General features: G+C 35.3%; 1 protein-coding gene across 4 annotated transcripts in view; it reads left to right on the top strand.

The window, feature by feature from the left end:
• LOC112683505 (heterogeneous nuclear ribonucleoprotein C-like 3) overlaps nucleotides 1-17,535 on the top strand; it is a 117,192-nt gene that overhangs the window by 67,906 nt on the left and 31,751 nt on the right. For all 4 annotated transcript variants that reach the window (XM_025554557.1, XM_025554558.1, XM_025554559.1 and 1 more), the window contains exon 4: nucleotides 6,575-6,653. In XM_025554557.1, the coding sequence (XP_025410342.1) occupies nucleotides 6,575-6,653 (79 nt within the window). The remainder of the gene's footprint in view (nucleotides 1-6,574; nucleotides 6,654-17,535) is intronic.

Here is a 17,535-nt window from a genome sequence, read left to right as displayed (position 1 = left end):
GTGTAAATTAATTAATCCCGTTGCCGCCGCCACCACTGCCACCCCACGCGCGCAATCGTTATTACATTGCGGTCGAAAAAAATTAACGTGCGAATGTGTGCGCGTTGATGTTTTTTAACGCGTCGTCGAGTGTCATGTTACGTGTCGCGGATGCGATGGGGTAGGGGCAGGGTAGTTTTATGTCACGCGCGTACGCGAATGGCGACAATACAACGCGATGCCCCGAAGATACGTGTATAAAAAAATAAAAACGTATACCCGCGTGTTGTTATTAGTGTTGATGTAATAAATGGAAAATATAAACGCGTCGCACTGAGTGACATTGTTTACCGCAGACATTATGATATGTAAATGGATCAATTTTATAATTATTTATATGGGCCAACATATTGGTAAAAATTGGTGTTTAGCCTCGTGAGCGCAGCCGCTGGGCGTCGCTGTAATCGATTTGAATGGAAAAAAAAAAGAAAAGTAATATCAAACGCAATATTATAATTAATTAATCCCGTCGGCACGCCGTTAGGTTAGGTATATATTTATTTCCATATGTTTAGCGAATCGTTTTCTATATCAAATAATAACAGCCTTTCCCGTTGCCCCTGAGGATAGTGCAAAGTAGTGCAGTTGGTACACCGTCATTACCCTACGTGCGATATGTTTTCTAACGTTTAAATAACGTTTTGCGTTGAAAAAAATTTGAACTCGTTGAGAAATAGCGTGCAATCGATACACGAAAAGTAATGAACCAAGTACAGCGTATTTAATATAATACGTCTTCCATGAAAACAATTTTCAACAAATTATTGAAATTAGTATTCGCAATTAGCACGACTAGTAGGGGCGATCATTCTAGTACGTTAATCATATTTCTTTGAAACTGTTTAACTTGTTACTTTTGTCCTTTAGAAATTGTTGACATTTTATAATATCGTGCGCTGTGTAATACAATTGTTCGTATCTACTAATGTGGAGGTAATTTAATTGACAAAGAACGGCATATTTATGTTTTGCGCGTATTTAAAATTAATACATTCGGTTAAGTAATAAAAGTAGGCAGTGTACGGAAGAAACGCGCAAACAAAACGTCTGAACGAAAAATAATAATAATAATAATCATGAATCTACATGCAAATGAATTCAATGGATAAATACTTGATATCCCTTTTTGAGATGAACATAACTCGAGTAGCGTGTGTTTATTTTTTTTTTTTTCTTTTCGCCAAACAATTCGCGTAATAAAACCACTATAGCGCGTGTTTGGTGCTATATGTTTCTTATCCGTCGTAACGTGCCCTCGGAAGTCACAATAATTCCCCTATGTTGGTGAATCATTTTATCAGACGCAAAGTAAATGACGGCAGTTTTCGAGGTATGTAGTGTACATAGAAGGCACGGGGATGCGTTTTTAATTGAACAGCCGGGCAAAACAAACAAAATACAATTTCTTGGATGTTTTCCTCGTCGTCGAGTAGTGTCTCTGGCACTGACATCTCATTTAGTGCCGCCAGGTAAAATCGTTAAGAAACAAGAAAAAAAAAACAACAACAACAAACGTCAATCCACGAAACGAGATCCAGAACGGCACGGGGATGAAAAAAAAAGAGAAATAATAATAAATAAATAAATGAAATGACGGTTTCGTTGTTTGTTCTTTTTTTTTTTCTATGCCAGGTTTTTATTTTCTCGTTTGTCAGGCGTTTCCTCGGTCCGTCGCGGAGACACCTCGATAAGACGAAAAACGCTGTTCATCAAAAGGTCAAATGACCGATACACGTGTTCATTGAAAATTAATGTACCGTGCTTAATCCGAGCCAAATATGTGGGAGGGAGGTAAAAAGGCGAACGGCGAAAATTCGTCGTGGCCAACAAATCATAATATTGCACGACACTCCGAACATATACTTACGAGTCATAAATCACACATTATACGTGATAGTTTATAGGTATTCGCGGTGAACCTGATGGCGTTTCAATGCTTACACCGCGCACGGTAGGAACAATTACTCGGAAGATCCAATTTTCGTAACGTTTTACTTATGACGGTCACTTAATGTTCGGTTCGGTACGCGAATAAAACGTTCTCTCCACCGACGACGTGAGTCTCGAGAATTGCAAAAGTCAGAGCGCCCAGTTCGTAGACGTTTTTTGCTTGTTGTAACGAAAAGAGATTTTCATACTCCAGCAAAAGTGACACAGAATCCTTACATAAATGGTACCGATTTCGCGGTTTTAGAATCATTTTTGCAACGGAGTTTCCCTGCGTTTTCAGTTCATGCTCGTTGCGATACAGCAAGAAACGGGGGTTTGGATTTACACATTTTGCGAGTTTTACGTGCGAAATGTTGGCGTACGATTTTTGTGAGCTCAAATCGGTGGACCGCAAATCTGTTAGCATTTTTTAAACGGCTTTCAACGCCGATTCGACACTGTTTCTCTTGATTTTCCGTGTTTAGTGTCCAAGCCTATGCACTATTAATATTCGTCTACGACTCTCTAAGGTAGATTTTTTTAATTTTATTTTTTTTTTATTTATATATCGAAAACATCTAAGTATTGTTTTGTTTTATTTAATGCACATGTGGTAACGTTGGTGGTCCTCTAGTCTAAGCGCACTTGTAATAATTCGTCGACAACTTTTGCACAAATCTTACACGGACACGTATTTCATTGGATTCGACCTTTTGTGCGGGTTTTCTGCAGTCAAAAATACTTGTTGCTAAAGTCACGAGAAAACACGTTCATTCGCCTCCTCAGCGGCTCGTGCACGTGTTTTTTTATTTTTTTATATTCGCCCAAGCGATTTTCTTTTAGCATACGGACCGCCGAATTATTCGAATGTCCGACACATTGTTTAATCCATATTTCCAACATTTGTTTACTACCACCAAACAATTAATTACTACGTGCACAATATTATTATTGATGACCGCTATTATCGTTTTCGGTCAAATTGAAAAACTAGATTGAACTTCGAGCCAATTTCCACATGAATAATTGGACCGTTAATGGCCGTGTTAAAGTAATTATTATTTCGAATCACAGACACGATCGTGTACGTCGATTTGTCATTTGGCTGACCGTGGAAAAATAGCATGAAACCTTCGATGGTAATATTATGTAGTGGTATGTTAACATTACGAGGGCTACACTGTCGGATTTTTAGATACTTAAACGCATTTTAGTCGTTTTTATTATTTTTTTTCGTACCAGTTTTATTATTATTTACAATATATTTACTAACGTACTGTTAGAATAGAAGATTCTGCGTATACATTGCGCATACTTACGTGTAAGAATAAATTATGAAAATAATTTAACCACTGGGACTAGGTGAACATTGAGATTTGATTATGTTCTTAAACAATATACCAGTATACTTACTACAAAAGTAGAAGGTAAACATTTATGTCGTTTTCTGTGTGATTTCGATTGTTTACAGTGGTGTGGTAACTCAAAATGTATGCGTGACTTACTAAAATCTCCTTAAGTACTACGTAATAGTTGTGGTATTACTTGAACACAGCATTAAACTTAAGTCGGAGCTGGTTAATTCCTCGAAACAAACGAGTGTAGAAACGCAAGACCCATTGGTTTATTTATTTTTTTCGTTCTATCTTATAGCAAATATTAACACAACCGATTCGAAATACAAAGTTATAAACGCGGTCTCCTTTCACGTTGCGAGAATTGTAAGTCCATCGGTTTTGATTGTAAAATCACGTGTTCACTTGTTACTTCACAAGCCCTGCAGTTTTATTATTTTTTGTCGTAACAGTATTATATTATAACGTGACCCTTTTATTTTTTGATTAGGTTGTTTAATTAATTAAAAGAAAATGCATATTAATGAGTAAAGGGGGAAACAAACAAACATTTCAATTACGGTTCCAAGGAAAAAAAATATTATAATAATATGTATACACTTTGATGTTTTGCTGTCTCTTGCAGGAGGACTCCTGGAAAAGGGATTTGATGCTCTTGTATACTTAAATGGGTTTAACAGACGCTTGAATTTACAATTACGTATATGCTGTTTAAAGCAGTTCGTGTACGCGGTTCAAAGAATTATCAGAATGAGATGTGAAATTACATGACGGTCTCCTCCTAGTTTTTATTTCCGCATTATTACCAAAGGTTCGTAAAAAAAACCTCGTAATCCTTTGAATTTTTTCTTAATGCCCACTTACTTTCCCTTCTCTTCGTCACCGTTTATTTATACATATTATAATATTCTTTTGTTTCAATGAAAATCAGCTCATACATAAGAACGTTAAAGACCTCGTAATAATACTGGCAAATTTATTACAATGTTAAATAAGTTTTTACGGTTTCTCCTCGCATTTACAGCCGTATACGATTTTCCGCGACGCCGTGCAAATAACGCGTCGCCCGACGATCTTGCTCATTTTTATTTATACATATATATATATATTTAGGGAGATTTATATTTTTTATTCAGAAATATTTTTTATCGAACAATCCCGACGAGTGGTGAACACCAGTCAGCTGTAATCTATGTGCATTTTACGGTGCATAGGGCTTTTTACAAAAGTATTAAATTATTCGGTCTTCGTGTATTATATACAGATGGGTATGGAAACATTCCGGGTGGGATGAAAATTTTTTTTTTTTTAATTCTAAATATCAACGTTCTCACGAGTCATCCGTTGATACCGTACATATTATATATTCTGTAAAATCATTTTTGGGGTTCATACGTCAACGATTTTACGGAATTTTCCAAAATATCCAAAAAGGCCAATAGCCCCCGAGCACATTTATCGAATTCTTCGTTTTCCTTCTATGAATCGGTGTTTGCCGTTGATTTTCTTCAGAGGATATGTGTCGTTGTACGTCTACCGAAGGGAGGAAGTATCAAGGTGGTTTTAAGGGGAAAAGCAATGACGACGATAAGTCGACCGTGCCCAACATACTCATAACGTATAATTTAATTAAAAAAACAAGACGTTTCGTGTTAAACGGATGTTTACCAAAGGGATTTTCATAAAACTTTTGCGACGGCTGAAAATAAAAATATTTAGATAGGTAAATGTGCACGTATAATGTGCACAGCAGTTTTCGTGATTTTGGTTTAAAATGCGAAATATCTATTGTTGATTTTAAGCGGACGTGATTAAAGGTGAGTATTATACATGTGCATATCTACATCTCCACTAGCGAACGCAAGACCGTCGCACTCATTTGACCTTAAACATTAACCGACATTCAATATTGACATAACGTGAAACGTCACCACTCCCTCTGTCTTACGAAACTTATAAATATAGTATATCAGGAATGACAAACCTATTGACCAAATTTCAATAGAACGCAAAAAAAATTGAAATTATTAAAAATTGTACACTAAAAAAAAAAAAAAAATAACAGTGTTTATACAATTTTAGTTATAAGAAATTCGAATAAACAAATCAAACACATTTTAAAAATTATAATATTACTTATACTTTCAATTTTTTCGTCAGTTTATGCTTATGAAAGCTTATTCTCCGTAACGAATTTAATTAAATAGAAGGAAAGAAATGATTTGACCAATGAAACAATTATGGCTTGTGTTTCACTAAATATTACAATGTGCATTCCTGAAATAAAAACTATATCCATTAAGAAACAGAGTAAAATAACTGTATATAAAACACCAAATTTAAAGATACCTAATAAAACATAATTTATTAATTTTAAAAAAAATATATGTACTTACTTAATAAAAATAATGTAATGAGTCTGTAATTTTATTTTTATTCTTAGAAAATATAATTTCCTTTGGGCACGTAAACAATTTTCAAAACCTTGAAAGGAAAAATTTGGCACTTGGCCCAAAAAAAGATTTGCCACCCCTTCACTATACTCCTTTATATCATCATTTTATATATGGGAATTTTTTTCTAGCAGTATGATAATTTTTTTTATCATTTTCAAAGCTTTTATGTAAACGATTTCGCTAAGTAGATAATAAACGAAAATATTGTAATGAGATACCAAACTCTGTACTGTTACAAGCAGAGCCAACATCATCCCTAGAAACAGACAAAATATATTTAACCTCAACTTAATGTGGCGAGATTTTTTTTTATTTTTAATTGTAAATAATAATTGTCGGCAAATTCATCCATTTGAACTTTTAGATAAATTGAAAATTTAATGTTGGTAGTATATTAAATCTTGGGTGAACCATATAAATCTTTGAATTTTATACTTTTTAACGTTTTATAAACATGAGATGTACTTGAAATAAATTAAAAACGAATAACATTTTTTTTTTTTTTTATGTTAGAATTCTTTTGACAAATACGCATAGAATGAATAGTATATTTTTTTTTATTTTGTATTTATTGCTCGCACTATATCATAAATGATTGGAGTATAATACATGCACATAATATTTGTTTTGTTATGTTATTCTTGCAGTATTTTTTTTATTTTTTTTATTTTTTTTTTTTTGTTTTTGTTTAAACTAAACGTCTAAGTCTTTTTGACTTTAGTACATCATCTCGAAACCGTGTTTTGGAGACAGACTTATATATATTTTTGTGTCTGTTTCACGATTTTTTTTCAGACGTTAACCTAGTGGCCGAACCGAAACCACATCAGACCGGTAGGAAAAGGCAAAACTTATCAAAAACCGGAAACGACTGGTAAGTAAAGTAATTTGGTTTTTGTCCTTTTTTTCATATTATTATTTTTCTCCTCTTCACTTACTCACTCACTCTCTATTTCCTCCTCCACGTGCCGCACGTCATATATTATTACCGACATACTATTATATATTATTATGTTATATACCGCGGTTACCGTCGACAATAATGTTTTCCTAACCCAATCACGGGCAATATAAATTTCTTGCGTGTATCTGTATACATATACATGGACGTATACACCCTACATACCTTCTGCAACGATAACAAAAGTTGGCCAATTTTTCTACGATATTTTATTAGTATCTCGTTCTCTACGGAGTTGCCCCTTCCCTCCATATATAATAGCTTATCGACCTGCTGCTGTACAGTAAACCTCCAACTCGGGCTCCCACCGACAACGTAATAAACTCGGCGAAATATTATACCGGATATCCTATATCAAATCGTGGAGGTTCCGTCCACAGGGACGCAATCCGTGATCCACATTATAAATCCGAGGGCCAATCTTCACGCAAGCGCGTTTCCCCCCCTCCTCATCCCTAATGCACAGCAACTGATAATAATAACGATAATAATAATAATCTTCATCATTCTTATTTCGATCGTGAATATTATATTACTATGTGTAGGCATGGATATGAGACGGTATTCACGACTGTGAAATGTGATCCAATCGGACTAGAAAACGTCTGATAGAAAAACAAATACATATTCGCAATCGGATTCGCACCGAAACATAAAAAAGACTATTATGTATATATATATATATATGTGTGTGTGTGTGTGTGTGTGTACGGGATAATGCAATTTTCTGCATTCGATATTCAGTCACAGAATCTTTCAAATTGTTCACAGCACCTGATTCAAATATGAATGCATGAAATATAAAAAGCAGATAATGTAATCAACACGTTATCAAAACTTAACTCGAGTATCATAACTATATAATTATTCCATGCAATCCAATGATACTCCCCGATTAATAACGCAATCGTGTCAATATCATACTGACTTAATAGTGATTATTGTATGCTACAGTTCAAATATTATAGTATACGGTCAATGTGCGTGTTACAATATTATGAGTTTTGGATGTCAAACATGCACTTTATCGGTCATGATTGAACATTTTTATACATGAAAACCAAATAGCGAACCGATTAAAATGTACAAATTTCTGCTTAATACTCAGTGGAATGGATAATGAAAAACCATTTTTTCTCGGCATTTATATAATTTTTAATCGTTTCGAATTATACGAATCCTATAAGGGTCCTGATATCTTTCAACACTTAGAGTAATTGTGATTGATATGCTTTATAGGTAGATAAGACAAAGATCTGAGCCTGGGCGCAGGGATATTTCGCAAAATATTCGTGCCTTTTGTGCACTCCACTCATGCATAAATATTTTCTTAGTTTTTATTTTATTTTTATAAACTTAAGGCTTCAAATACAAATAGTTCATTGGCCATCAATAGTTATTTTATTACAATAGTTATTATGTTATAAGGATTTTTTTACTGTATATATGGTATTTTGAGTATCTATGGTTGGTAATCTAAATATTTGTGATGAGATCAGCTATCCCCAAGAAATCAATAATTTTTTCTTTATAGTCCGGAATCGAATAGTTCTTTATAAATATCTAATATCAGCAAATAATTAACTATAATATTAGTTCACTGTTTGATTTTTGTGCATTAGAATATTAAATTAAAAATTAAGGTTACCATTTAAAAGATCAAAAGTTCAAATAGTTCAATGTTATTATGAAAAATAATTAAATTATATATATATATACACTGTATAATTACAGTAGACGAAATTCATTTTTTCGTGAATGCACTTAAACTCACTCAAAAATTTAGTGTTTAACGTTACGAATCATTTCTACTTATATCATCAAAAATATTAATAGAAATCATTATTTATTTTTAGTTGTTATTTTTTCCAAGTAGACATTTACACCAAATGCATGTGATAGTTTTAATTAAATCTTATGTACACGTATAAATTGTTATATTCTTCTTTGCCTAAGCCTTGTCTCAACTATATAGATTCGGTCTCCCACATCTCGTTTACACACACCAGCTTATACATATAATAAACTTAACTGTGGCTCTATGTGTGTGTGTGTGTGTGTGTGTGTGTGTGTGTGTACATTTTGGATAATACGACCTTGTAGTTTTGTGTGTTAACAACGACGTGTCGCCAAATTTAGGTGTATAGCTTAACACAAAACTTTTACCCCTATCTGTGTGATATTATTATTCAAACGGATGTAAATCCAAATCTTAATGTAGGTGGTCACATTAGTTATACAACTATAAATAAGTGTTTAATTAACTCTACCTTTATACTAAAATTATTTGAATCCACTAATTATGTCACAAACGGAGAAACTCGAATGTGCGAAAAAATATTCCATCGCGAATAACGATTACTTTTTGAAAAATGTATTGTTATGTCGACCATGTTGTCGTCGCAAAAACTGTCTTTTAATGAAAATGATGTTCATTCAGACCATCGTAGAAATATGACGCTATCGGTGGCAAAAGTTTTAATAGATTTCTCGTCCCCTGGAAATTGCCAGCGATGATAACTTTTTGGCTTTGTCGATCAATTTTTATACTTTTATAGTTGTTGAAATATTTTCAAATATTTACACACAAGTATATTCAATATAACGAGTCAACGTAATTATAAACATATAAACGCCGTACATATATTTATTAGTATCTATCGGTGACCATTTCGTTTTAATCTTCGAACGTTATGATGACTGTATTTGTTTTGTAGTGATAATAGCGCCGTATGCAAAATGCAATTATTACGTTTCAAATAAATATAACATGTATAGAAACGATCTGAAGATTAGAACGCCATGGTTGTTGCAACTCAATTTCTGTATAATCTCGTTACTATTGTTCTATTTTATTATTTTATCAACAACATGAGTCCCTTCTTTCAGACCCTTTTGCAAAAATATTATGGAATAAAATATAATCGTAGGTATATAATAGGCGTTCGTAAAAGAAAAAAAAACCTTGGTTTTCCCGTATACGTATAATATACTCCCCGAGATATAATTTTGCGGTCAGATAACTCTTTGTGTAAATCCCGTCCATTCGTTGATGACTTTGTATATTCAATTTCAGATGAAGTCCAAATTATATACACTTGTTGGGAGGGAAAAAAAAGAGAGTTGGATGGGTGTCATTACATTGGGTAATTACTACACGGGCTGGCATTGTGCGAGCGGTGCGCGTTTTCTGCAGAACAGAATTCCATAGGTAAATAATGTAACAAAGATAAAACCAACCTCCAAAATGAAATAAAATAAAAAATAAAAATCCGTTTTTTTTTTTTCGAGGGCAACTGTGATTTCCCACGAGGCCATGTACCGAGGGATTTTTAATTCATTCATCGTCCTTCCTTTTTTGTTTTAGTCTGAAAGACTGGAACTTTAAAAAAAAAATCCTCGCACCGACACTGCAAAACCCGGAACGGGATAACTGAATTTCATTCCAAGTGCGAATTTTCCGGAGTATCATAGTTTATTATCGCTGCGAGCACAACGGGAAAACAAATTATGCGATAACGAACGTGCGAGAAGACCTACGAGGATGATTTAACCGATTCGGATTAACATCCTGCGCGTAACCTATTTGCGGACAGTAAACTAAAATTCGGGTGGCATTACGTGCGCGTTTTGTGCGGTTCTATCGTTTAGATTTTCGTCATAAGTTGTTTTGACACGACCCTGCATGGTTGGAGAAACATCGACAAATCCACGTGAAGCGTACACATTCGTGGTACCGTCGGCTGAGTGACGAGGTATTGTCAAAAGGTCATTTGCACGCCGTGACTTGATTGCGAGCCAAATAGTTTGTGTCCGAAATATCGAAAAACCGTGTACGTATAATTAAAATTCCTCGTGAACAAATCGAACGTGATAAAAGTCTCGATTTCTTCCGAACAAATGTGACGTACTGTAACTTTACTGCGGGTAAATCTTCGTTCGAAGTTACAAATATTTATCGTTGGTCTATTAAATAGTACACTGGGAAAAAAAACCATCCATTTTTGTTTATGTGCAAGCGATCGAAAAACCGCTCCGTAAAAGTCTCGTTTTCACATCGGCCGGAAAAATCGAAAATAAATAAATAAATAAGCGAAGTTCAACTTTTTTTACCGGAATTTAATGTGCAAGGGTAAACAACTATTAACGAGTTAACTTGCACAAGTTTTCTAGTTCCATTATTCGGTGTATGCCAACCGTCAAAATGTCAACTTGTTAACCGTCAAGAGTTCAATCATCAATCGGAATAAATTAAAAAGTTTTTCTTTTATCATCAGTTATTATCAATTCAAATTACCGCCATGAATCGCTTGATATTATTTTTCCTTCGGTTATTGTTGCGGGACAATAATTATCTATTATATTTACCGATTATCCGTGGTTTGAAATTATCGGAATTTTAACATTCAATAGTACTAACACGTCAATTTTTTCCTTTCATAAACATTTTACACCAATATAATATACATCATTTTGAAACGCTTGAAGTTTTATTTATAAATATAGTCATTTCGTTGTCGTCCATCGTTCAATACATTGAAATGACAAAACCTGCAAATTTTTCGTCGAAACCATCTGCAATGAAAAATAAAATATGACATTTTTGATAATCAGTTTTTAATGTTTACAACAACTGGTACGCGTGGTTTTTTAGGACATTAGTACGTAAATTATAATTATAATTATACCGTAAATCCTACGACTGTTCAATTAAAAACTTTTTTCAATGCAACATTGAATATTTATACATTTTGCAAAATTATAAAAAAAAAAAAATGCATATGAAATATAATATTACAAATAATGATTGGCATAATGTATACAATAAAACTTAGTCGAAGCCGCTTTATACCACGATACGAAAGAAATACTTGAATTCATTTAGATCTGTAAAAGTTTCTTCCTTTAGCTCATTAAACATTGAAATACGTTGATCTTGTTGATGTCATACATGAGTCATACAAGAAAATGAGGTTAAAATGTGCATAATTATAATTAATGGCTAAACGATAAATCATTTGTTCTTACTTTTGACATTTAAAATCAATAAATTCGTACATGTTTGACAACGAAACATATCCCATAGAAATGTCGACGTTTTCCACTTTTTAATAAAATTATTTTCAGTCATTGTATATTTTAGAACATAATATTAATAGTAATAACAATAATAAAATAACTTAATACTTCTTTAAAATTCTTGAACTATGAATAAACTTAATTTTGAAATTTCTTAAACACTGAAAATTACGTTGTTTGGTAATATATACAAATTAATATATTTATGAATTTATGTATAAAGTCAATGAAGTAAAACATTAAAACTATTAAATATAAAAAAAATTTAATTTTTATTTTTTATTTGTAGTTCAACATCATTCATCACAACCAACGTCAGTTTACGTATTTTTATAACTAATTTTGATAGTAATTTTTCAATTACTGATAGAATAGCCAATATATTTTTTTTTTAATTTAAATGTAACAATGTGATAAAACACCTCCCCTCTACACTAAGATAATCTATTTTAATTATTAAGCACGGTTATCTATGAAGATTATTTACGGGATTGGTCATAGTTATTAGTATATCAACACAACGTATTATAAAAAAGATAATTATTTTTTATGATTGGGCTAGAATTTATATGAGTAATTATCGTTAAGTTGTTTATTTGTTCGATAAAATGCGCGAGCCAAAAATATGTTCACTTGTAGTTATAGTGCAATATTACTCGAATTTGTATCAGTTGAAATTCAAGTCGAAAAATGTGAGCTCTTCTGAAGTATAATATATACATTTGATGAATTGGCTAAGGAAATTAGAGAGATTTCGAAACACAGGAGTACATGATCACATAGAATTATATACTACGTATTAATTCATATGTTTTAGTTTTCTTCTGCTATATCGAATTGAAAATGATTAAAAAGGACGAACTTTCAACGATTTATTGAAGTCATCGGATATCGAGCATTCAGGATTTTTGACGTACTTTTGTATCCGGAACCTGTCGAATCGAACGACCGCTACAACCACGAACGTCATTCATTCCATGAACGATTTTTCCTAATTGAATTCGTATTGCTGCCAATACGCACAATACATTTACGTATAAATATGTAGTACACCACACGTATATAAGCAGAACAATGCAATATGTCTTACGAAGTTTTCGGTAAATTTTCCTAGTGGATTCCCCAACTACCAAACCATTAGAACTCTTTACGGGTTCTGTATTAGTGCGACACATTCCCTAGTCTCATACCGCTCCTTCATAATGTCCGCCACGGTAACCGTGCCATATCCTTAACAATCGCACTACACATTCGACATGGTGCACCGTTGTACCTATACCAGCTGTGGTAACATCATAAAGTTTTCTCGACGTTCGGCAACAAAAAAGTTTTCTCTCGGAATATAAAAAAAAAAAAATACAATCAACGATATTGTTTATGAAATCGTTAGTGTCAGTGCCTTAAATACGGGATCGCACGGGGTCATCAAAGCATTAAACCCTAACCCGACTGCACCGTACACCGTACCACGAGCGCGGAGACCAAATCTTTACACACTCGCCGCCGTACTTTTATGCCAATGAATTCGTGATGGCCCGTGTTCGGTCTTATCACGCGTTCGTACGTGGCTTCGATATTATTCGCGTGCCATCATTACGGCCATGCACCGCGGGCAGAGCAATGCGCCGATGCGAGTTTTTCAAAAAAGTTCTTTTGCTCCTCGACCCTTTCGTCGCACGCCGTTGCGTATCTTCCGCGATAAAGAAATTTCATTTCATCCGGCGGTACACGCGTAAGTACATATATGTTTCCCCTCGGCTATGAATATTTTACATGTATTCCGCTGTTTCGCATTTCGTTAACACTCACTCGTCCGCAGTCTTTATCGCGCCCCAGTCTCGTTCCGAACTCGTAAAATTTTTAAAAACCATTTCCATCTCACTCGTAATTTATTCCCCGCGCGTTCGCGCCGCCGCCGACTCGACGATTGCTCCTATCGTTTATATCGTTTGTATTACGTACGCTGTTGTTGCCGTCCGACGAGATTTCAAAACGCACACGCACGACGTCCGACACGGCAACAGACACATTTACCTTGTGATTTTTTCCACCTCGCTCGCCGTCGAACATTGCTCTTACATTAGTCCGTGAGGTAACGGGGGTCGAACGGGGAAACGCGTCCCGAGTTATCTCTCTGCGGAACGCTGGGTTGGGGGTGTGAACGCGCAGTGGCTACGGTGACGGCAATGAAATCGCTGCTCGTTGCGGTAGCGCGGCGCGAGGTTACCTCCGGCACGACAAACGACACTCGTTAATATCTGTTACGGCCGTGCGCCAGGTGTGTACACACGGAGACCCGCGCTCGCCCCGGAGCGGGTCGTCGTTGCGCGTCTTATCTGCCCCGAGCAGCTCCGAAGCGACTCCGTTGTTGACAGACAACGCCTCCAGGGTAGGGTAGAGGGATAGCTTCGGCGGAGTGTCGACGAGACGTTCGTCCCTGTTATAAAACCGAGCGTACGGCTGGGGAGGGTTGAAGGGTCGCGCGCACCGGTTATCGGGGCCGGGGTCGCACAAGCGGTTTTAACGCGTTCACCGCACGCGTACCTAACCCGAAAACGACGAGAATCGCGCCGATACGTTCGGATTGTCCGTTGAATCCGTACGTCGGGTGACGAACGTTCGCCACGTCGGAAGCGAGTCGCGCTTACCGTTCGGCTATACCGTGCGTGCAGTCCTGTATCCTGCCTCTTGAACCACCGTTCTCCACGTCTGTTCAAAGACGACGTCCACCACCGCCTCGTCGCACGTATTTTTTTACTGTTCCCTCGGAATCAATAACTCGCTGCAAGATCGCAGAGGCAGCTGCTGCGATCACGTCATCCGTTTTAGTTTTCTACTTTATTTTTTAAGTCAAATTAAGTTTTCAAGCGCGTACGAATTCGCGCACAGACGTACTCTGGATGAAAGCACGCGTCCAACATTCCAACACTACAGTGGATCCAACGTCGGCTACAACGTGTGGTTGCATCCGTGAGTCAAACATCGGTCCCGTTGTTCGGCCGACGCTTACACGTCAATGTTTGGAGCCAACTGTGTACCACAGTCTTAATACACACATTTTATACTTATTCGTATACTATTGTTATGGTTTACGTGATTTACGTTAATTTAAGTTCGTTTTTTGTACATTACCATTTCAATAATTCATCATTTTTTCTTATTCCAAAAATCTATATTTGAAAGCCCCGACATTAGCTAGTTCTTTACCTCTCTCGGATAAAATAATTTGTATTTCTTTATTTTCCATTTTAATTTAAAATATACGTTTGGGTTAATTCAAAATACACGTTATTAATTCAACACGAGCACACGAAACAGAACAGACTAGCTATTATTTACAGCGTAGGTACATACAATAACAGTGCAATCGTTGTAGATATTATTCTGGTTATTAAAGTAATTTAATACGGAAAAGCAACGGTAGAAGTTATTTTAAACTTCCTTGGTACTTTAAAATAACTTTACCGTTACTATCGTTACTTCCTTGGCACTTATCAATCGAAAAAGAATTTTTTTCGACTAACGGTATCAACCGTTTTTAACAAACCGTCCGACTGCCGTGCGATTATTACGGTCAATGCTAGGCCGCTCAAAGTCAAAGTGCACGCGACAGTTTTCGAAATATTGCGCCATAATTTTACTGCACGACACTCGTGTGTTGAGCTCTATTCAGTACTTTAACAAAACGCGCAGTAAAATTATGGCGCGGTAAAATAACGCTAGTATGTTTCCAGCCTAATAGTTTTCAATCTGACAACGTTGTACATAATTTTTTTTTTTTTATCTTGCTCAATCGGGTCGTCAAAAAGTTCGGCCGATAACGACCGTGCTCAGTCGCGTATCACCGGTTGGGTGTGAGTATCGATAAAATGTACTTGCCTCTGAAAATTTTTGAGTTCGCCACACCACTGATCATACATGTCCCCCATCTGGACTTTTTATGATGGACGCCTTTGCGCGCACGTAGGCGCGAGCACACATACCAGGAGCGCACCCGGTCACGTACTTATCGTTTACGCATTTCGCATGAAGGTACGTGCGCGAGCTAAACATGTCGATGTAGCAGACGGCAAAGAAGTGAGGTGATAAATATAATGCGTAATGAAAAACATCGAGGATTTTCGTGGTTAGCTTTTAGAAAAACCGACCCGATGCGATGGTTGGCCCGTTAAATGCACGTCCGAACGCAATACGCGAACCCTTCACTCCCCGAAGCCGTTACCGTTTCAACCTAACTTACCGGTAAACTAATACAATTAAATGCAGGAGCCGGTTTTTCATTAGGTTTTTCCTATTATCCTATGTAATAGCCAAGAAATCTACGAGTTGTGATAAAATAATAAAAATATAATTAGTCGTATTGACATAATGGAGCACTACCTCAAGTTTTTTTTCTGGTGTGTGAAGTTTTAAGCGGGCCGTTTTGGCCATTCCACCAAGCCATATAAAAATAGATATACGTATACGTACATTGTTCTGTTTTCAGTTATTTCTATACATCATGAACCGAATCATTGTACCAAAATAAAAACTCTAAAAATCAATTCAAAAACTAAAATATAATTAATTAATTACCTTAACGGTGAAACCCAATAACTGATGCATAAAAAACTAAAAGAAGAAATGCATCAGTAAATAAAAAAAAAAGTACTTAACATCTAAATTTATAAATCATTGTTTATTTTTTATAATTTTAACTTTTGTAAAAGCAAAGCGTTAAAAAAAAATTATTTTTAAAGTTAACAAATTCATCTACAGCTTCTTCTATATTAATATTGTTAACTTTTTATTTTTCAACATTAAGTACCATTAGATTGTTTAGTCTTTCATCACCCATGGTAGATAGTAAATATGATTTTACTAGTTTGAGCGACGAAAAAACCTTACATTTGCATGCTGTTTTAATTGATCAATTTACCTACAGTGGTCTATCCAACCATGTTTCATATGAGTAGTTTTCAATCCGCTCTGTGATTGATATTACTAGGGATACCTTCGACCAGATGGGTTAGGTATAATTCGGTATTCTAATAGCTTACCGCTATTTCAATCTTGACTAGCTATCTGTGTGTTTCGATTTGACATGATATAATTGGTTACCGCTTACATGAACTGTAGTTTTCACGTAGTAATAAATCAAATTACCGTTGAGCACAAACTTCTTAAATACATTTAGACACAAACTATTATGTTTTTCGAATACTTTCTATTGATTTATGAGTGTTCCGTTCGCGAAACTTCGTGTTGGCACTGAAATCGGCTTTTGCGTTCTTCCCATGGGACGCATCGCATGGTAATTATAATGATAATATTCAAATGCAGTTTAGAACGGTTTTTTTGGCCCGCTAAATCACGTCATTATGATTGTGCAGCAGTTACGTGTATGCACTGGACAATATTTTATTTATTTTATTTATAAGTGTATTGCGATCGCGTGTAAAGCCTATCGATACCCTTAATAATATTATGTTAAACGTATACGTTGGAATTAATGCGCGAAATTGTATTGCATTCACGTCAACCTCACCTACGTTGCCCGTGCGGATGAATCGTCGAGCTGATTTTAATATTGTTCACCTCCCGACCGTCTTTACTCATAATATACGCAACTATATATCGTGCAAACTTATCACATAATTTTCTGGTCGAAACCGATTGAACTCCGACCCACGTCAATTCGACAGTTTCATAATACCATCTTACCTAATGCAATAAC

Source organism: Sipha flava, unplaced genomic scaffold (assembly GCF_003268045.1).
Source record: "Sipha flava isolate LNK unplaced genomic scaffold, YSA_version1 228_pilon_pilon, whole genome shotgun sequence".
In the NCBI taxonomy this organism is placed as follows: Eukaryota; Metazoa; Arthropoda; class Insecta; order Hemiptera; family Aphididae; genus Sipha; species Sipha flava.
Note: the sequence above shows the minus strand (reverse complement) of the source record. Positions and strands in the feature narration are given on the sequence as shown.